Source organism: Patiria miniata, unplaced genomic scaffold (genome assembly GCF_015706575.1).
Source record: "Patiria miniata isolate m_02_andy unplaced genomic scaffold, ASM1570657v1 HiC_scaffold_3, whole genome shotgun sequence".
Taxonomy (NCBI): Eukaryota; Metazoa; Echinodermata; class Asteroidea; order Valvatida; family Asterinidae; genus Patiria; species Patiria miniata.
In genome coordinates, this window is record NW_024037069.1 from 31,496,332 (window position 1) to 31,517,779 (window position 21,448).

The following is a 21,448-nucleotide window of genomic DNA, read 5'->3' on the forward strand; positions in this document are numbered from 1 at the left end:
AAACGTGAACGGTTGTGCGTGTGTATTTTTTTCTTTTAAAAGGTCTTTCTTCCATACTTTATTTGTAGGCAACAAAGACGGAGATCTATGACTTGAGTGACCACTGCCATGACGCCAACTTGTACATCAAACCAGAGAAAGGCAAAGCTATTATGTGGTACAACCACTACATTAACGAGACAACAGGTAGCGTGGTCTGCAATCCTTCAACTCGCAGTTCCTTTTTTTATTCCCGTATTTTTCTCCCTTTTTTGTTAGAAATCGTAACTACTAGAAGATCAAATTATTATCCAGGCAGATTATCTTGGTTCGAGTTTTGATCCGCAAAAATGTTGCAGATTGTTAGTCATCAGGTACTCCTCTCGGAGTATACACACTTGCTGCACAACGGGTATACAGCTGAAACTGGGCAGAAACATGCCCTCTTTGTTCACATGACACTGGCGCCTACCAAACCTAAACATCAACTGAATTAATATTTAGAATCCCCTTATAAAGCCTTGGAATAGACTGTTTCCCGCCGCCCCCCCCCCCTAAAAATATGGGGACCTCGTAGCTAACTCATATTTAAAGCCATTGATTCGATTACCTCTGCGCGCGCGTAGCACGATTGTATATTTTTGAATCACTATTCAGCTTTGTGCATGGACGAAACTTTTTAAAATGGAAATATAAAAAAATATATATCTTACCACAGAAGTACGCAAAATTGCGACTTTGAAAGGCAACTTTCAAGCATTTTACCTGCATAGGTTTTGAATACTGAACAGTATTGCCCCTCTCTTTAATGATAATTTGCCAGAGACACTTTCGAATTTAACAAAAATCGAAGCTCATCATCACCTCAGAAACTGCACATTCGTGGCCTATTGCTATTTTGCAATAGGCTGGTTGCACATAAACATTCCGTGGTGATTTTGAATTCATATCAAGAGGCGGGATTCAGACCGATGCACGTCATGCATATAATTTGCATACATTAGGAGGAAAACATGCTAATGCATTTTGGATTCACTGCTGTCCCCGTAGGGACAGTGAACCAGACTAGCCTTGGAGCCGGTTACGTCAGAACAAACTGCCACAAGAGGGCGCTATCAATAACCACTGCGGAAGATACATTTTGTCAATCGCCTGGCTCTATATATAGCGTGCGGTGGTTGCGACCTTGTGTCAGCGCCCTCTTGTGGATTTTGAACGTCTTCAACAAATACTACGGATTCATTTCCCACAAACCAGAATAACACTGATTTGTTCCCCTACTATCTCAGGTTGGCTGGGAGACCTGAACCTGTTCTCCCTCCACGGTGGCTGTGAGGTCCTACAAGGCACCAAATGGATCGCCAACAATTGGATCTGGGTGGACGACTCGTATGAGCGCCAGACGCAATTCCTCAGGAATGTCCAGCGGACTCTAAGCGAGGAGGAGCAAACCAAAGCCTCCGTGGAACTCTCGCTGCCCCAGAGAGTCGCTAGCAAGACGGATCTCCTCAGTGAACTGTTTAGTGTTTTCAGGGCAAAGACTGACACTTGTTCGAGCGGAGACGAACTGTAACACTTATATCACGAAGGAGGAATTCTCTCCTTTGGACTTACTAAACATTTTTGAGAGCAACGCGAGGACTCCTTTTTTGGGCAAGTGGGTTCTTTGCCTGAACCCTGAAATACTGGCCGCAGTCTGCAAATTGTGATAAAAGTGTGCGTGGGAACGACCATGATACTGGAGGTTTGCCGCAAAGTTTGCCTGTAAATTTATTGCCAATCGTTGGTCTTTCTGCAGCATGTGTCCTTTTCGACCCGTAATAACTTGTCGTGTATAAATAACCTGTCATGTATATCGGCTTTGACGCTATACGAAACAGCCAACATTGGTAGGGAAAAGGTCATCAAACTATTCAGTGCATCGTCTGATGCATTAGTCTTCATTGTCTGAGGAAAAGTGCTAAAATAACATTCCAAGTGTTCCTTGAAATGTACAGGTATAACTATTTATTTGGTGATGTGCGCTTAGGCCAAAATAAAAAAAGTCTCCGGTTTCTGGTGTGCGCGCGCGTCGCCGTAGCCATGCGCGTCGGCAAAATGAAAACGTTTTTTTTTTCAATGAAAGATGATGTCTCAAACCGCCAAACTCACTGGTTTGACTGGAATCCTGCTGCTGCACAATTTTAACGTGTTTTTAGATTGGGTTATGGTCGAGAATAAGCTTTATGTGGCCTCTCTGGACTCCCATATTTGCACTAAGTTTAGTCGGGCACCATTTGCAGTCATCAGCCGACATTTGAAGCAAAACAATCAGGTAAAAAAAAAAAAAGCCGCGTCGCCGCACCATTTTTTGGGCAAGCTCCATATCAGAAACCGGAGACTTTTTGGGGGGGGGCCTTATCAATGAGATGATTATTGGTTGCGATATAACATGAAAGCAATTCTCAACGCTACAAAAACGAATCATTTGGTGTTGCTATATGAGTCTCTTTATGACTCACAAGCAGAAATTTCCGGACTGTTCTTAGTCAAATATCAATGTAGAATTACGTTGATCTCACAACAAGAGTGTAAGCTTGTTATTCAAATTAAATTACATTTTCAATGAAATTAGCTAGTCCTCAAGGAGGATTCTAAACCAAACCACCTGCTAGCGTTGGCGCAAGCATGGACGTCGCAAGGGGGCAGGGGCAAGTGCCCCCCCCCCCCCGCGGAGTCATATTGCGGTTAATCTAATGGGTAAGAGGGAACGTCCCTGCCCCCACCCCCTTGAAAAATGATAATTCGAGAATTCGCTGCATAAGTGCAGGTATTTCGGAGGGAAATGTGCTTTACCCCCTCTAGAAAAAATCCTGGCGATGCCCATGGGCGCAAGGTACTTGTGGCTCACAATAAAAAGGTCGTCGCCTCCTTCCTAGGCAAGCACAATCGTGGCCCTATACTTTTTTGAGCTATTATTTTAAGGTGCTGCAGAAATGATATTGCCATTTACTTTTATTTCCTCCAGGATGTGCTTCTACAGTAATTGCTACAACCATCGACAGGAATCATAACTTCATAAAAGAAATCGTATGTAATTTTTTTATTTCGGAGGGAAATGTGCTTTACCCCCTCTAGAAAAAATCCTGGCGATGCCCATGGGCGCAAGGTACTTGTGGCTCACAATAAAAAGGTCGTCGCCTCCTTCCTAGGCAAGCACAATCGTGGCCCTATACTTTTTTGAGCTATTATTTTAAGGTGCTGCAGAAATGATATTGCCATTTACTTTTATTTCCTCCAGGATGTGCTTCTACAGTAATTGCTACAACCATCGACAGGAATCATAACTTCATAAAAGAAATCGTATGTAATTTTTTTAAATTGTAAGGTGACATCAGAACAAAAAAAATGTTTGTTTTTGCAAATATTATTTTGATTTATTATAACATGAACAACCAGTAGCTACTAAAGGAGAATGAATTCTTGAAAAGAAACAGTTCGCGGAAAACGCGCGAAACTTCACGAGTTCTACAGAAGAATTCTACATAAGGATTCAATTGAATCGGTAACTAATAAAACCATCTGTAACGATTCACAGATAGCAGAAAGCTATTGTATAATAGTAAAGGCCTGGCTGTGCTCAAAATGAGTCCCAATTCAATGTCGCAACGGAAAGAGAGTTTTTCTTATGTTTCTCTCCTTGATATGGCACTTTGTGTCAGTAAGTCCTCACATAATAAGCTGAGAAGTCTAGAATGACTTGACTTTTCGCTTTAATGATCACAAATGAGTCGTTTAACCCTCTTCAAGTTATTCCTAGCTGCCTGTCGGTGCTCCGGCTGCGCATAGGCCAGGAACATGGTGCCGCAGAAGGTGTGAAACATGGCAATAATGGCATTGGCGGTTATGAGAGGGTTGAGAACGGCTGAAGTCAGGTCACTGAGATCTACAAAGTTCATTGATACACTAGCCGGTAGCCAAGCCACGACGAATGCGGAGAAGTGTACGATGAAGTACACGGTGGTTTTGTTGGCCGAGTGGTTCGGTCGAGGCTGCGGCGCGTTCTCATCGTTGCCTTCCTGCTCCGTCTGCTGCGCACGATCTTGAAGATGTTTTAGCATCAGCATTTCATCCCGTATCTTGCGCCGCTGTTGCCTAGCGATGCGCACGAGGGCAGCTATCAGAAAGGTTACCGCGATCATACTGGGGAAGATGGTCAGATCCGACATGACGACCAGTGGGATTCGAAAACCTTCGCTCTGCAGGAAAGTGCTGAGTGACTCTTGGCTGTCGGTGTCCAAATTCAACATGGCGAAGAGGAACGCGGCAAGACCGAGGACCAGAGGCAGGCACCACGACGCACCGATCAGCACGGTGCAACGCCTGGGCGTCGCTAGCCGGAGATACTGCAGGGGCCGGGAGATCTTCAGGTACCGGTCAGCCGCTATGACCACCGAATTCAAGAAGTAGCCAAAAACTCCAACAAAGAAAGCACTTGATGCTATTGCGAGTTTGAGCGCGGAGTGTTTGAAATTTGACATCAGGATCACAGCCCACCATAAAGTCAAAATTCCTATGACGATCAGGGACACACAAAGACTGGCCATGAAATAGTTGGACACATTATGGAGGATGTGTTCCATAGCGACTGTAGCTATGAACCACACGTAGACCAGACTTGTTGCTGCTGCGATGAAAATCACGAAGATGTAGCCGGCTAACAAGGCCGGATGGACTGGGTCATCGCTCACGTATGGCGCAGACACATTTACGATCACTTCTTCCGCCATAATAGGTCTTCCGTCAGAAAATTTCAGTCACAAAACCACCGAAATTTGCAAAAAAAACCTGTTAGGCCTACTGCTTTCAAAAGCGCAAAGAAATCTCACCTACTTCAGAAAAAAAGAGGAAAAACGAAGTGCCTCCCGTACCGGCGGCGTGATACTTTGGTACAACTGCTTGACGCAATGACTAACTTCGGACGTATGCGCTAGGCAGGTGTATCTCGCGAATATGAACTGTGATTGGCCAACACGTACAGCAGCGTGCGCTTTTATAACATCGTTCTACATCTCAAAAGGCTTAATCAGGAATGACAGAGAAAAAATTAGAACTGAAGCTTTGATGAGATGAGATGGTAAATATTTTGCCTAGCAGTTGAAGCTTATTGGATTTTTTAATATGCCTTTTTGTAGAACGAACCGCGCCTGACTGTAACCGCTACTTAGCTTTTGTTTGGGAAGTTTACGGAATAATGGATCCACGAAGTGATTGCCTGATGTGAGGATCATAATCGATTCGGGACTCATTTAGCCGTGAGACGATATTCTGACTGATTGATGTAGTTAATTATTAAGTTGTGGATTTTGGCTGTGTACGTGGGCGTCGCGAGCGAGGGGGAGGGCGGGGGTGCTTACCCCCCCCCCCCCCAAGCTAAAGAGAGAGAGAGAAAAAGAAAAAGGAAAAAACCAGAGGTTTATGTCTTTTTAATTAACAGAATATATGGCTCTTTCGCATTGTTGATTGTCGATTGTTGATGTTGATTATTGATGTCGATTTTTGATGATGATTCTTGAAACTGATTGTTGAAGTTGTTTGTTGATGTTGATTGTTGATGATAATTCTTGATGTTGATTTTCGATGTTGTTTTTTGATGTTGATTGTTAATGTTGGTTATTGGTTGGATTTTTGATGTTGATGTTGATCTTGATGTTCTTGTCGATGGTGTTTGTTGATGTTGATTGTTAATGTTGGTTGTTGATTGGATTTTTGATTATTGGTGTTGAGTTAATGTTGATTGTTGATTGTTGATTAGTTAATGGTGATGGTTGATGTTGATTGTTGATTGCTGATGCTGATGTTTTTGATTGTTGATTATTGATGTTGATTGTTGATGTGGGTTGTGGATTGTTTATAATTGATTGTTGATGGCGATTAATGAGTATTGATGTTGATGGTTTATGATAATTGTTGATATTAATTGTTGATTGATGATGTTGATTGTTGATTGTTGATGTTGATGTTGATTGTTGATGTTGATGTTGATGTTGAAGGTTGAGGGTTGAGGGTTGAAAAATAGCGCGTGTAGTAATTATACAGAGGATAATTGAAAAGAGTCAGGTGAGGGTCAGAATAATCTTTCTTTTAATAAACACTTATTTAAAATAAGTTTGGAAAATCATCGATTATCTTCCAAATTGTCATAATCAACGGATCTGTTATATTATTCACAACGTGCAGTACGTGTTTTCGCGATCATTCGTCCACGCCTTCTCGAAAATACTAATTTCCTTTCCAATTTGCTCATATTAATATGAAATATGATACTGCATGTTGTCTCGATAAGATCGTAACAGTTTGATTTCAAAAATCGTGTTTTCGTAACTCACGCCGTGCTCGCGCTGCTACGAATTGACTCTGTTTTTACCCCAGACACCGCATACAAAACCAAACGCTAATGTGTAACGCATATCTAGGAACCAGACTGTTCTCATTTGCATACGTGTTCAAAAATCTTGCACATGCAAATGATCCAATACCAGGGTGAGAGATCAGGTAGTGGTGGGCGCGTACTGCTCGACACCCTGGGGACGAGTTTGAGTGTATAGATACTAGCGGCTACCTGAGCTGACCTAAGATTCATCAGGAATAGTCAGAATTGTTGATCTGGGAACCAGACTAAGATAAGCCATGACATATAGATACGTTATGAAGAAGATTCCCATTGTAAGGATGACTACCAGTTACAGATACGTCAGGCTCGTGACTAAAGGGTAAGTATGATTGGTTACCATTAACTGTTCAGTTTTTCCAGTCCTGGTGTTGCACTTTCCATATAACAAGTCTTTAGATGTGAAAAATATATGTGCACGAAATTGGATTTGTTTCCCACTAGTGCACGCTCCCACCCTTACACAGGCATAGAAGTGCGGTATTTCCTTTGTTCTCGTGTACTAAAATGTTGCAATGTCGCACACTAATTTCAAAAATGCTCTTATTTTAACCAGAATTAATTCCTTGGCTGAAATTCCGACTTAATATCCCTTTTTCTAAACTCTTCCATTTGCGACTCATCAACCAACCTTGGAAATTCCAAGTTTTTGAGTAAAATCCATATATCTGTTTCATGAAATACCACTTTAGTACCCCACAAGGTATGAAAAGGTCTAATCAGGAATGACGAAGACAAATTTAGAACTGACGCTTTGATGAGATTAGATGGTAAAGCATATTGGTTACTTTAATATGCCCCATTTGTTGGTAAAGAACAAACCGCACGTTATACTGCAACCGCTATCTAGCTTTTGTTTGGGAAAATTGACAGAATAATGGATCCATAAAGTGATTGCCTCATGTGAGGATCATAATTATGTAAGTTCATGGTACGGGACTCGGATTGATCGTTTAACCGTGAGAGATATTCTGACTGATTGATGTAGGTCATTAAGTTGTGGATTTTGGCTGTGAATGTGCACTCAATGAACAATGTCTGTTAATGACGCTTATTATTTGACCTTAATAATGATGTATGTGGCCTACTTCCGGGTAGTATAACAGGGGTGTGCGTGGCCCGATAGGGATGTAAGTGGCGCCACCAACGTCAAAATAGTCCGCCCCCGTGTAAAATGGCGCCAATGTTAACAAACAAAAGAAAGGTCTATAAAAACTAGCGGCTACCTGAGCTGATCTAAGATTCATCAGGAAATACTAAGAATCTTTTGTCTGGGAATCAAACTAAGGTAAGCCATGACATATATATACGTTTATGAAGCATACTCCCGTTGTGACTATGCATGACTACCAGTTACAGATACGTCAGGCTAGTGGCTAAAAGGGTAAGTATGATTGGTTACCATTCACTGTTTATGTAATTATTCATGTGAGTCTTCCCCTTCGTAACAAATAAGTCAAACACTAAGTTCAACCCCTCACTGATTTTGTTTTTATACAAATATTATTTTTGATTACAAATTGATATCACACGGAATAAAAGTAGATGCCGAAGCAAAGCTATTCTAAAACAATTGTTCGCAAGAGAACCAGCGAAACTTCACGGTACGAGTTGGACTGATCTATACACAGGGATTCAATTGAATCGGTAACTAATAAAACCATACGTAAAAGTTCACTGTCAGCTATTTAGCAACAGTTCAGTTTTTTCGTATGCTTCTCCAGGCCTATTGCACTTTCTATAAAACAAGTCTTTATGTGGGAAATACAGTCATGTGCCGAAAACTGGATTTGTTTCCCTCTGGTGCACGCAAGATGAGGCACGGCCTCATCATCTCTCACAAGACTGCCTTCATCTTGAAAATGACTGATCCGTGGTCTGTGAAGGCTGCAACCAGTCATTGACAAAAACCTAGCCACCGATGAAACACAAAAAAGCCATATGGGCAAAGTCCGAGAGGGGCGGACCCACAGATTCAACGCACAGTCACTGAACTAGTCATACAGGTGTTCAGATTGCATTGAATAGGAAAGTCAGTGTTTTAAGATCGAAACTGGATAATGTTTAATGGCCTCTAGAGTTGGCAGTCTGGAATCACTTCTCGCTTTAACGATCACAGATCAGTCGCTTCATCCTCTTTAAGTTACTCCTTGCTGCCTGTCGGTGCTCCGGCTGCGCGTAGGCGAGGGACAAGGTGCCCCAGAAGGTGTCAAACATGGCAATAATGGCACCGACGGCCATGAGAGGGTTCAGAACGGCTGAAGTCAGGTCACTGAGAAAACCAATGTTCATGACTACACTCTGCGGTAGCCAAGCCACGACAAATGCGGAGAAGTGTACGATGAAGTACACGGTGGTTTTGTTGGCCGAGTGGTTCGGTCGAGGCTGCGGCGCGTTCTCATCGTTGCCTTCCTGCTCCGTCCGCTGCGCACGATCTTGAAGATGCTTCAGCATCAGCATTTCATCCCGTATCTTGCGCCGCTGTTGCCTAGCAATGCGAACGAGAGCAGCTATCAAAAAGGTTGTCGCGATCATACTGGGGAAGATTGTCAGATCCGACATGACGACCATTGGGATTCGAAAACCTTCCCCCTGCACGAAACTGCTGAATGACTCTTGGCTGTTGGGGTCAAAATTCAATATGGCTGTGAGGAACACGGCTAGTCCGATGAGCAGAGGCAGGCACCAGGACGCACCGATCACCGCGGTGCAACGCGTGTGAGTCACTAGACGGAGATACTGCAGGGGCCGGGAGATCTTCAGGTACCGGTCAGCCGCTATGACCACCGAATTCAAGAAGTAACTGAGAAGTCCAAAGAAGGTGAAACCTGAGGCTACTGCGAGTTTGAGCGCGGAGTGGTTTAAGTTTGACATCAGGATCACAGACCACCATACAGTCACACTTTCCAAGACGATCAGGGACGCACAAAGACTGGCCATGAAATAGTTGGACACTTTATGGAGGATGTGTTCTGTAGCGATTGTGGCTATCAACCACACGTAGACGAGACTTGTTGCTGCTGCGATGAAAATCACGAAGATGCAGCCGGCCAACAAGGCCGGATGGACTGGCTCATCGCTCATGGATGACGCAGAGGCATTCACGATCAGTTCTTTCTCCATAATTAGGCCTTCCTTTCAAAACATTTCAGCTACCAAAACCATCGAAATTGACACAAAATAACCTGTCAGGGCATTCTAAAACACACAAAAAATCCATACTTTCTCACTGAAAACTAGAGGTAAAAGTGTTCTCCGTATCAGTGGGATACCTTTTTTGTATGCGACTGACTGATGCAACGACTAAAATGCATCTCTCAATTATAAACTGTCTTGATAGGGATCGCACGCACAGCCAGCACCGGGCGCTTTCATAAATACATCATTCTAAGGAAAAGGTACTTTTTTTCTGGAAAGGCCTAATCAGGAATGACGGAGACAAAATGAGAACTGAAGCTTTGATGGAGTCTCTGAGACAGCAGTTCTTGTTTATTGGATTTTATAATAGGCCCCTTTCGTCGGTAATTAACCACGCCACTGTAATCACTACCAAGCTTTTGTCAGGTGAAAATGACAGAATAATGGATATGGAGTATGAATTGCCTGCGCCCTCTGTGAGCATAAAATGTAAGTTCACAAAATTATATTCGGATTCATCGTTTAGCCTGGAGAAGTAATGCTGATTGATTGGTGTAGATATTAAAGTTGTTACGACCGTGCTCTCCGACGAATTAAAGTTTGTTCTCCTAACGGATTTTTCACTTGTATAGTTAATTTTAACGGGGGGAAAATACTACTTTTTGGCGGGTGATGATTTTGCGCCATAACAGATCCACTTTGCTAGTAGACTGGTTTCTGGTCCCTGCATACCGTTAATCGATTAAAATAGGAGCGGGAACCAGGCAGTCTACCCTGCGAGAACTGAATTATTGTCGGCTCGTTAATTCATTTATTTTAGGCGGGCTGATTTTTTTTGGTTCGATATCTCATTCCAGTCTCGGTTGCTATTGACTATAGAGGGCGTCCGGTGTGCGCCGTTAGCAGACACTCTTTGGTACCGGACACTTTTTGGAATGACACCGGGACCTGGTGCTGGTCGTGCAGGCGCCGCAAGGCGTGCGTGAGCAGACCCTGGATGCGATTTTCCGCGGCGCCGTGTTTGGTCTATGGAGTAAAAAAACATGCTACGTTCGTCACACAAATACGTAACCTTATGGTTTTTTTTTTCTTTTGATGAAAATACGTGACTCGGGTCACGAGTCACCAAGCTCGAGTCCGAGTCATCATGGTCGAGTCCGAGTCTGAGTCATTTTCCAATGTGACTCGAGTCGAGTCCGAGTCACGAGAGTCCCACAACACTGACGTTTTCTATGACCAATTTGAAATTCGTGTAACATTATGCTCCCTAGAATTACTTAAACTGACATCATTTTTTTCTGTTCCTTGGGCTGGTTTCACATCAACAGGAGCAGTTCATCCTATGCTACGAGATGATCTACCAACATTTTGAACGGTTCCAGCATTATTACGAAATTGTATATTTTTTTATTTAAACAATAATGTACAATTTAAGTCCATTTCATTTTTTTCTCTACAGAAATGCATTTCAAGTAAGGCCGAGACTCTATCCTCGTACAGAATGCCGAGGAGGCTTTTTTTAAAGTTCAAAGTCTAAATACATATACATGTACCTATTTGAGCTTCATAGTTTTTGTTTAATGTTGTAAATGTCATGCAATTCAGTTTCTAACTGCTAAATGTCATGTTTTTTAATAAACCATAAACCATATTACATCCTCCTTTAAGAAACGTGAAACATCTTCATCAAATCTGGGAACAGTCTTCTCCGAAACTGCCCTCTTTTACTGTTTAAAAAACGGCAAACCATTTGTTCCTTTTCTCCAGCCCTGCGCATACATACGTGAGGAATGTGAACGTTCAACCAATGAAACGTTAAAAGGCACCGGATTTCATGGGAGTCCAAATTTCATGTGACACTGGAAAAGTGTTTAAAGCCGGAGTCCATCATTTGCAGCTATCCAAAAACTAACTGACGTAATTATTGTTGAAAAACATTTTTGGTTGAAAAATAGTAATGGGACTAAACTCCCTGTGAAATTATTCTTTCTGGCAAGCTGTCATTTTGAAGAAATCAACGATAGAAGGCCTTTCCAATGGTGCGTCTTAAAGCTATGGTCCATATTTTGCAGTCATCCGAAAAAGTAACTGGCGTATTATTTTTGGAAAACATACTTGGTTGAAAGATAGTAAGAGCACTAAACTCCCTGTGAAATTAATCTTTCTGGCAAGCTATCATTTTGAAGTAATCAACGAAAGAAGGCCTTTCCAACGGTGCGTCTTAAGACGCACCGTAGGAAAATTTAAATAAGTAGTTCGATTTGATATTCCGCGCAGCGCGCGCAAGCATTGGCACGACGCACAGGCACGCGCGGTTGCTATAATTCGTCGGATCAGTGCGCGACATCGAGTATAGCTGCAATTCAAAACAATTCAAAACATGATTCAGCAGCTTTTGATTTGAAATTGAGATCATAGAATGCTGTTTTTCTCGGAATATACAGCTGATTAGCTGAGCTGAAACTTCATCAGGTTAGTTGTTGAGTACCCTTCATTAGATTGTGAACACTTTTGTTGCTTCAAACGAACAAAATGCACGAATTACAAATGATGGACTATATCTTTAAGAAGCACCGTTGGAAATTTCCGTTTGTAGTTCGTTTGTTCCATTCAGCGAAGCGCGCGCAAGCGTTGACACGACGCACACGGGCGTGTGGTTGCTATAATTCGCCGGATCGGTGCGCGACATCGCGTAGCTGCAATCGGCTCAGTGAGAACGTGTCTCGGACGCTGAATTCAGGCCCGATTCAAAACATGATTCAGCAACTTTTGATTTGAAATTGAGATCCTAGAATGTTGTTTTTCTCGAAATATACAGCTGAAGCTGAGCTGAAACTTCATCAGGTTAGTTGTTCAGCACCCTTGTTTACATTTGGAGCACTTTTGTTGCTTCAAACGAACAAAATGCACAAATTACAAATGATGGACTATACCTCTAAGACCAGCTAGGCATATCTTTATCATCCGTTTAAGACCGGCCACGTGACGGGCTCTCGACCAATAGGAATGCGTAAACTGTCTTTTAGGTATTTATGAATATGTATTAAGGGAGTTCTGGTGACTTTTCGAAAAAATATGTTGTCAACCGCGGCTTCAATTTTGCGCTTGCGGCAGCCCATATAAAATGGCACTAACGATGCACTAGATATACTAGCGCGTATCTGCATGATCTAAGATTCATCAGAAATAGTCAGAATCTTTTGGTCTGGGAACCAGACTAAAATAAACCATGACATATATATACGTTTATGAAGCATACTCCCATTGTGACTATGCATGACTACCAGTTACAGATACGTCAGGCTAGTGGCTAAAAGGGTTAGTATGATTGGTTACCATCCACTGTTTATGCGATTATTCATGTGAGTCTTCCCCTTCGTATAGCGTAACAAAAAAGTTAAACATTAAGTTCAACCCCTCACTGATTTTGTTTTTATACAAATATTATTTTTGATTACAAATTAATATCACACGGAATAAAAGTAGATACCGAAGCACAAAGCTGTTCTAAAACAATTGTTCGCAAGAGAACCAGCGAAACTTCACGGTACGAGTTGGACTGATCTATACACAAGGATTCAATTGAATCGGTAACTAATGAAATCATATGTAAAAGTTCACTGTCAGCTATTGCTAAATAATATTTTTAAAAAGCTGTGCGACAATTCCAGGTCTCGTCGGATAGCAACAGTTCAGTTTTTGGTATGTTTCTCCAGTCCTGTTGCACTTTCTATAAAACAAGTCTTCATGTGGGAAATACATGTGCCGAAAACTAGATTTGTTTCCCACTAGTGCACGCTAGATGAGGCACGGCCTCATCATCTGTCACAAGACTGCTTTCATTTTGAAAATGACAGATCCGTGGTCTGTGAAGGCTGCAACCAGTCATTGCCAAAAACCTAGTTACCGATGAAACACAAAAAAGCCATCTGTGGGCACAGTCCGAGAGGGGCAGACCCACGGATTCCACACACTGTCACTGAACTAGGCATACACGTGTTCAGATTGCATTAAATAGGCAAGTCAGTGTTTTAAGATAGGAACTTGATAATGTTTAATGGCCCCTAGAGTTGGCAGTCTGGAATCACTTCTCGCTTTAACGATCACAGATAAGTCGCTTCATCCTCTTTAAGTTACTCCTTGCTGCCTGTCGGTGCTCCGGGTGCGCATAGGCGAGGAACAAGGTGCCCCAGAAGGTGTCGAAAATAGCAAAAATGGAACCGACAGTCATGAGAGGGTCGAGAACGGCTGAAGTCAGGTCACTGAAAATTACCATGTTCATGGCTACACTAACTGGTAGCCAAGCCACCACAAATGCAGAGAAATGAACGATGAAGAACACGGTGGTTTTGTTGGCCGAGTGGTTCAGTCGAGGCTGCGGCGCGTTCTCGTCGTTGCCTTCCTGCTCCGTCCGCTGCACACGATCTTGAAGATGCTTTAGCATCAGCATTTCATCCCGTATCTTGCGCCGCTGTTGCCTAGCGATGCGAACGAGAGCTGCTATCAGAAAAGTTACCGCGATCATACTGGGGAAGATTGTCAGATCCGACATGACGATAATTGGGATTCGAAAACCTTCCCCCTGCAGGAAACTGCTGTAGAATTGTTGGCTATCGGTGTCCAAATTCAACATGGCGAAGAGGAACATGGCAAGTCCGAGGACCAGAGAAAGGCACCATAACGCACCGATCAGCACGGTGCAACGCGTGGGCGTCACTAGCCGGAGATACTGCAGGGGCCGGGAGATCTTCAGGTAGCGGTCAGCCGCTATGACCACCGAACTCAAGAAGTAGCCGAGAACACCAAAGTAGGTTGAACTTGTGACTACTGCGAGTTTGAGCGCGGAATGTGTCATGTTTGACATCAGGATCACAACCCACCATGAAATCAAAATTCCTATGACGATCAGGGACACACAAAGACTGGCCATGAAATAGTTGGACACACTATGGAGGGTGTGCTCCATGACAACTGTAGCTATCAACCATACGTAGACCAGACTTGTTGCTACTGCGATGAAAATCACGAAGATGTAGCCGGCCAACAAGGCCGGATGGACTGTGGGCTCATCATCGCTCACGGATGGTGCAGACACATTCACGATCACTTCATTCTCCATAATATGCGTTCCTATCAGAAGATTTCAGTCACCAAAAGAATCAAATGTTACAACAAAAAACTGTCACTGCGTTCAAGAAACCCCCGTTACTGTTGTCCATACCACTGTGAACCTTTTCATGACATGATGCAACGACTAAATTCGCACGTACCGGTACGTCATTATACGTTAACCGGTTGCATCTCTCAATATAAACTGTGGTAGGCTTACACGCATAGCACAAGGCGCTACCATGAATACATCATTTTAGATCTAAAAAGGCCTTATCAGGAATGACGGAGGCAAAATTGGAACTGACGCTTTGACGAGAGACACCGTTATTGGGTTGATTAATACGCCCCTTTCGTCGGTAATTAAGAAACCGCACATTAGTGTCAACATTGTCAAGCTTTTAGCTGGTGAAAATGACAGAATGATGGATATGGAGTCATTACCTCTGTGTGCATAATATGTAAGTTCACGGTACTGGGCTTCAACTAATGGTTCAGCCTGGAGTAGTAATTCTGATTTATTGGTGAAGATATTAAAGATGTTACGACCGGGCGTTTCACAGTGCAGTGCACCACCGAGAGTTTGCCCAGAACAGTTCATTTTTTTCTCAGTGTATTGTTGCAGATGGTCGACAATACTATTTTGCAGCACGGGACATTTTAAATTATTGGTTTTTCCAGGCACTAGTTTCGTACGCGTATGATTTGAGCATGATGGTTGCCCTTTTCTTCTTTCCTTTTTTTTCACTAACGTGTTTTTTTTGTTAGGCGGCAGAACGCTGTGCCAATTCAAATTCACAACGGATAGCTACAGTTCAGTTTTTTGTATGTTTCTGTCCTTAGTAAATATGGAACTTTCTATCAAACAAGTCCTCAGCTGTGAGAGATCGGTGTGCCCAAACTGGATTTTTTTGTGCCATAAGAGCACGCGAGAGGCACGGCCTCATCTGCCACAAGACAATCTTGTCGTAAAAAGACAGAACCAAAGATCTTATAGCAGCGAAGGCGCAAGATTGGGAACTCCATAGAAATTGCGAAATCGCCATGGACGCCATTCGAGCAAGCAAACCATTGTGCAAACCATTGTTTGCACAATGGTTTGCTTACTCGAAGCAAACCATTGTGCAAAAAAATAGTTTTCACAATGGTTTGCTTGCTCGAATGGCGTCCATGACGATTTCGCAATTTCTATGGAGTTCCCCATCTTGCGCCTTCGGCGCTATAAGATCTTCAGACAGAACCGTTGTCTGTGAAGGCAGCAACCAGTCAGTGCCAACAACCTAGCCACCGATGAAACACACAACAAGTAATCAGTGGGCACATTGTGCGAGAAGGGCCGACCCACGGCTTCAACACACTGTCACTGAATTAGACAAACATGTATTTGAATTAGGAAGTCAGCGTTTTAAGATGATAAGTTGATAATGTTGAATGGCCCCTAGAGTTGGAATCACTCCTCGCTTTAACGATCGCAGTTCAGTCGCTTCATCCTCTTTAAGTTACTCCTTGCTGCCTGTCTGTGCTCCGGCTGCGCATAGGCGAGGAACAAGGTGCCCCAGAAGGTGTCGAAAATGGCAATAATGGTCATGAGAGGGTTGAGGACGGCTGAAGTCAGGTCACTGGGAATTGCAATGTTCATGACTACACTAGCTGGTAACCAAGCCACTACAAATGCAGAGAAGTGAACGATGAAGTACACGGTTGTTTTATCGGACAAGTGGTTCGGTCGAGGCTGCGGCGTGTTCTCATCGTTGCCTTCCTGCTCCGTCCGCTGCACACGATCTTGAAGATGCTTCAGCATCAGCATTTCATCCCGTATCTTGCGTCGCTGTTGCCTAGCGATGCGAACGAGAGCAGCTATCAGAAAAGTTACCGCGATCATACTGGTGAAGATTGTCAGATCCATCGTGACAACAATGGGGATTCGAAAACCTTCCCTCTGCAGGAAACTGCCGAATGACTCTTGGCTGTTGGTGTCGAAATTCAACAAGGCGGAGAGGAACACGGCAAGTCCGAGAACCAGGGACAGACACCAGGACGCACCGATCAGCGCGATGCAACGTCTGGGCGTCGCTAGCCGGAGATACTGCAGGGGCCGGGAGATCTTCAGGTACCGGTCAGCCGCTATCACCACCGAATTCAAGAAATAGCCGAGAAGTCCAAAATAGGTAGAACTTGTGAGTACTGCGAGTTTGAGCGCGGAGTGGTTCAAGTTTGACATCAGGATTACAACCCACCATGAAATCAAAATTCCCATAACGATCAGGGACACACAAAGACTAGCCATGAAATAGTTGGACACATTATGGAGGGTGTGGTCTGTAGCGATTGTGGCTATTAACCACGAGTAAACGAGACTTGTTACTAATGCGATGGAAATCAAAAAGATGTAGCTGGCCAACAAGGCCGGATGGACTGGATGATCGCTCACAGATGATGCAGACGCATTCACGATCACTTCTTCCTCCATAATAGGCCTTCCTGACAGAATATTTCAGTCACAAAACACATCAAAATTTACAATTAACTGTCACTGCATTCAAAAAACACAAAATCCGTACTAGTGTGATACTTTTATGACGACGCAATGACCAAATTCGCACGTACCGGTACGTCATTATACGCCAGCCCGTTGCATCTCTCAATTATAAACTGATTATGGATTACACGCACAGCACCGGGCGCTTTCATTGAATACATCAATCTAGAGTAAACTTACTTTTTTTTTCAGAGTAGGCCTAATCAGGAAATGACGGAGACAAATTTGGAACTGACGCTTTTGACGAGAGACACCATTAAGAATTGGCCCAGCGGTTGTTTCTTATTTTTTTAATACGCCCTTTTCGTATGTTTAACAAACCGCGGGTTACTGTAACCGCTACCACGCTTTTGTCAGGTGAAAATGCCAGAATAATGGATAAGTAATTGCCTCTATTATGAACATAATATGTACGTTCACGATACTGGACTCGGATTTATCGCTCAGCCTTGAGATATTAAAGATGTTATAACCGTGCTCTTCGACGAATTGCAGTTTTTTTCTCATTACGGAGTTTCCACTCGTCCAGTTTATTTTCTGTTAACGGGAAAACCTACACCCCTCCCCATTTTTTCGTTAGGGAGCGGTTGTTTTTGCGCGATAACAGATCCTCCTTGCTAATAGACTGGTTCTTGATCCCTACATTGTCGATTCTGATAGGGGCGGGAATCAGTCTACCCGGCGATTGCTGAATTTTTGTGATAACGTTGATACTATTTCGAAAGTAATTATCATTCCTTAATTAAAAGTGGTCCGATTGTTTTGCTCCATGTCTCATCGAAAAGGGTACCTATATATTACTGGCAAAACTAGCAATTAAAGAAAATCTGTAAAACTCGAGAATAGCACGGACTGTACATCTTTGAAGGGAAGATACAACAATTGTAAGCATCAAAAAAGGAAATGATCAAATTACCACGAAATTCTTTACTGGACTGTTAGCATCCCGTACAATCATGGCTCCTTGTGTGCTGACGTTTTTAAGTAAAGTGATATTTTTGTATCAATTTCCAACGACCAGCGTTCGAGAAAACTGTGGTTCTTTTTGTTAAACTGCTCCTTAAGTTATTCGGCATTTTCTTTGCAACTGATTACACACCTGTGAAGAGGTACGAGCCAGCTAGACTGATTCTCTGACCTTATGATTCCCCAACGTCTATAAATTGCCTCGTTTCATCTTAAGTGGGGTCAGGGAACCAGACTACAAGAACATGGTTGGTTTTCTTGGTTTTCCCAGCATCTACAAACCCAAAACGTGAAACAAGTCAGTGTCACAATATTTGCTTGAACATACTATTCCTCCAAATCCATTTATTTCTGAAAATTACAGCAAAAGCAAATGTTGTACATTCCCTTTAATACATAAATACGTTCACTTGGATTAAAACGCGTGCTTAGTGACGTTCTTTTTTGTCCGTTTACATGGATGCTTTTCAAGGCTCGGTTGCTATAGTATCCGATACTGTCATTAACGTGCCATACACCGGTATAAAAAAAAACCAATCGATTGAAAATATTTGAAGAGGTGTCCAGTGAGGAATGACAAAGACAAAATTGGAACTGACGCTTTCGTGAGAGACACCGTTAATGATTTATTAATACGCCCCTTTCGTCGGTAATTAAGAAACCGCGCGTTACTGTCATCAATGCCAAGCTTTTGTCAGTTGAAAATGACAGAATAATGGATATGGTGAAATTGCCTCTGTGTGCATAATATGTAGGTTCACGGTACTGGACTCGGATTAATCGTTCCGCGTTGAGAAGCAATTCTTACTGATTGGTGTAAATATTGAAGATGTTACGACCGGGCCTTCCACAATGCAGTGCACCACCAAGAGTTTGCTCAGAACAGTTCATTGTTTTCCCAGTGTATTGTTGGAGATGATCGACAATTTCCCGGCGCGGGACATTTGAAACTATTGGTTTTTCCAGTCAGTAGTTTCGTAAGCGGACGATTTCAGCATAATGTTTGGCCCTTTTTTTTCAATATGGTGTTTTTGTAAGGCGGCAGAAGGCCCTACCAATTCAAAGTCACGACGGGTAGCGACAGTTCAGTTTTTTGTATTTTTCTGTCCTAAATAAATATGGAACTTTCCATCAAACAAGTCCTCAGCTGTGAGAGATCCAAGTGCCCTAAACCAGATTTATGTTCCATTAGTGCACGCGAGAGGCACGGCCTCATCTGCCACAAGACCACCTTGTCGTGAAAAAAAAGATAGAACCGTGGTCTATGAAGGCTGCAACCAGTCATTGCCAATAACCTAGTCACCGATGAAATACAAAAAGTCATCCGTGGGCACAGTCCGAGAGGGGCAGACCCACGGCTGCAACACACTGTCACTGAACTAGTCATACATGCGTTCGGACTGCATTGAATGGGAAAGTCAGTGGTTTAAGATCGAAACTTGATAATGTTTAATGGTCCCTAGAGTTGGCAGTCTGGAAACACTTCTCGCTGTAACGATCACAGAAGAGTCGTTTCACCCTCTTCAAGTTATTCCTTGCTGCCTGTCGGTGCTCTGGCTGCGTATAGGCCAGGAACAAGGTGCCGCAGAAGGTGTCAAACATGGCAAGAATGGAACCGACGGTCATGAGAGGGTTGAGAACAGCTGAAGTCAGGTCAGTGACAAAAACCGCAATGTTAATGGCTACACTATTTGGTAGCCAAGCCACCACAAATGCGGAGAAGTGTACGATGAAGTACACGGTGGTTTTATCGGACAAGTGGTTCGGTCGAGGCTGCAGCGCGTTCTCATCGTTGACTTCCTGCTCCGTCCGCTGCGCACGATCTTGAAGATGCTTCAGCATCAGCATTTCATCCTGTATCTTGCGCCGCTGTTGCCTAGCGATGCGAACGAGAGCAGCTATCAGAAAGGTTACCGCGATCATACTGGGGAAAATTGTCAGATCCGACATGACGACCATTGGGATTCGAAAACCTTCCCCCTGCAGGAAGCTGGCGAATGACTCTTGACTGTCGGGGTCAAAATTCAACATGGCGGAGACAAACACGGCAAGTCCGAGGACCAAAGACAGGCACCAGGACGCACCGATCAGCGCGATGCAACGTCTGGGCGTCGCTAGCCGGAGATACTGCAGGGGCTGGGAGATCTTCAGGTACCGGTCAGCCGCTATGACCACCGAATTTAAGAAGTAGCCGAGAAGTCCAAAATAGGTAAAACTTGTGACAACTGCGAGTTTGAGCGCGGAGTGGTTCAAGTTTGACATCAGGATCACAGACCACCATGAAATCAAACTTCCCATGACGATCAGGGACACACAAAGACTGGCCATGAAATAGTTGGACACATTATGGAGGATGTGCTCCATAGCGATTGTAGCTATCAACCACACGTAGACCAGAACTGTTGCTACTGCGATGAAAATCACGAAGATGTAGCCGGCCAACAAGGCCGGATGGACTGGTTCATCGCTCACGGATGGCGCAGACGCATTCACGATCACTTCTTCCTCCATAATTAGGCCTTCCTATCAGAAAATTTCAGTCACCAAAAGCATCGAAATTTACAAACAAATGTCAGTGCGTCAAAAGCACAAAGAAGTCCCATCTGATTCAGTGAAAACAGAAAAACAATCGAAGTGTTTTCCGTACCAGTGTGATACCTATTGTTGGTAAATGACTATATGACGCAACGACCAAATTCGCACGTACCGTACATAGCGGTACGTTATGCGTATACGCTATAGCCGGTTGCATCTCTCAATATTAGTATAAACCTTGAAACGGCTTACACGCACAACACCGTGCGCTTTCATAAATCGTTCTACATCTGAAAAATCCTAATTAGGAATGACGGCCGGAAACTGAAACTGACGCTTTGATGAGAGTTAATATTTGGACCAGCAGTTAAGTGGATTTGTTGATGCGCCCCTTTCGTCGGTAAATAACAAGCCGCGCGTTACTGTAACCGCTACCATGCTTTTGTCAGGTGAACATGCCAGAATAATGGATAAGTAATTGCCTCTATCATGAACATAATTATGTAATTTCGCGATACTGAACTCGGATTTCTCGCTCAGCCTTGAGACGTAATTCTGATTGATTGGTGTAGATATTAAAGATGTTATGACCGTGCTCTTCGACGAATTGCAGTTTAATTTCATTACAGAGTTTCCACTCGTCCAGTTTATTTTCTGTTAAACGGGAAAAGCTACACCTCCCCCATTTTTTTCGTTAGGGAGCAGTTGCTTTTGCGCGATAACAGATCCTCCTTGCTAATAGACGGGTTCTT

At 43.3% G+C, this 21,448-nt stretch overlaps 6 protein-coding genes across 7 annotated transcripts in view; 1 reads left to right on the forward strand and 5 right to left on the reverse strand.

Moving 5' to 3' along the window:
• The window catches only part of LOC119736413 (transmembrane prolyl 4-hydroxylase-like), a 33,796-nt gene extending 32,074 nt beyond the window's left edge, over nt 1-1,722 (forward strand). For both annotated transcript variants that reach the window (XM_038210432.1, XM_038210433.1), the window contains 2 exons: nt 69-186; nt 1,269-1,722. In XM_038210432.1, the coding sequence (XP_038066360.1) occupies nt 69-186; nt 1,269-1,552 (402 nt within the window). In that variant the 3' untranslated portion in view covers nt 1,553-1,722. The remainder of the gene's footprint in view (nt 1-68; nt 187-1,268) is intronic.
• Nucleotides 1,723-3,731: 2,009 nt separating this feature from the next.
• On the reverse strand, nt 3,732-4,748 carry LOC119736668 (muscarinic acetylcholine receptor M3-like). The gene has a single exon (XM_038210683.1). It carries the CDS (start codon nt 4,746-4,748, stop codon nt 3,732-3,734), a length of 1,017 nt encoding a protein of 338 aa, XP_038066611.1.
• Nucleotides 4,749-8,515: 3,767 nt separating this feature from the next.
• On the reverse strand, nt 8,516-9,532 carry LOC119736669 (trace amine-associated receptor 6-like). Its single transcript, XM_038210684.1, has one exon. The coding sequence runs from the start codon at nt 9,530-9,532 to the stop codon at nt 8,516-8,518; it is 1,017 nt and encodes a 338-aa protein (XP_038066612.1).
• A 4,111-nt stretch (nt 9,533-13,643) lies between these two features.
• On the reverse strand, nt 13,644-14,666 carry LOC119736670 (adenosine receptor A1-like). Its single transcript, XM_038210686.1, has one exon. It carries the CDS (start codon nt 14,664-14,666, stop codon nt 13,644-13,646), a length of 1,023 nt encoding a protein of 340 aa, XP_038066614.1.
• Nucleotides 14,667-16,118: 1,452 nt separating this feature from the next.
• On the reverse strand, nt 16,119-16,877 carry LOC119736671 (D(1A) dopamine receptor-like). Its single transcript, XM_038210687.1, has one exon. It carries the CDS (start codon nt 16,875-16,877, stop codon nt 16,119-16,121), a length of 759 nt encoding a protein of 252 aa, XP_038066615.1.
• Nucleotides 16,878-19,610: 2,733 nt separating this feature from the next.
• LOC119736672 (adenosine receptor A2b-like) lies at nt 19,611-20,672 on the reverse strand. Its single transcript, XM_038210688.1, has one exon. The coding sequence runs from the start codon at nt 20,670-20,672 to the stop codon at nt 19,611-19,613; it is 1,062 nt and encodes a 353-aa protein (XP_038066616.1).
• Between the last annotated feature and the right edge of the window lie 776 nt (nt 20,673-21,448).

Excerpts from the sequence above, each read along its gene's own strand:
- LOC119736671 (XM_038210687.1), bottom strand. The coding sequence starts at position 16,877 with ATGTCAAACTTGAACCACTCCGCGCTCAAACTCGCAGTACTCACAAGT.
- LOC119736668 (XM_038210683.1), bottom strand. The coding sequence starts at position 4,748 with ATGGCGGAAGAAGTGATCGTAAATGTGTCTGCGCCATACGTGAGCGAT.
- LOC119736669 (XM_038210684.1), bottom strand. The coding sequence starts at position 9,532 with ATGGAGAAAGAACTGATCGTGAATGCCTCTGCGTCATCCATGAGCGAT.
- LOC119736670 (XM_038210686.1), bottom strand. The coding sequence starts at position 14,666 with ATGGAGAATGAAGTGATCGTGAATGTGTCTGCACCATCCGTGAGCGAT.
- LOC119736672 (XM_038210688.1), bottom strand. The coding sequence starts at position 20,672 with ATGGAGGAAGAAGTGATCGTGAATGCGTCTGCGCCATCCGTGAGCGAT.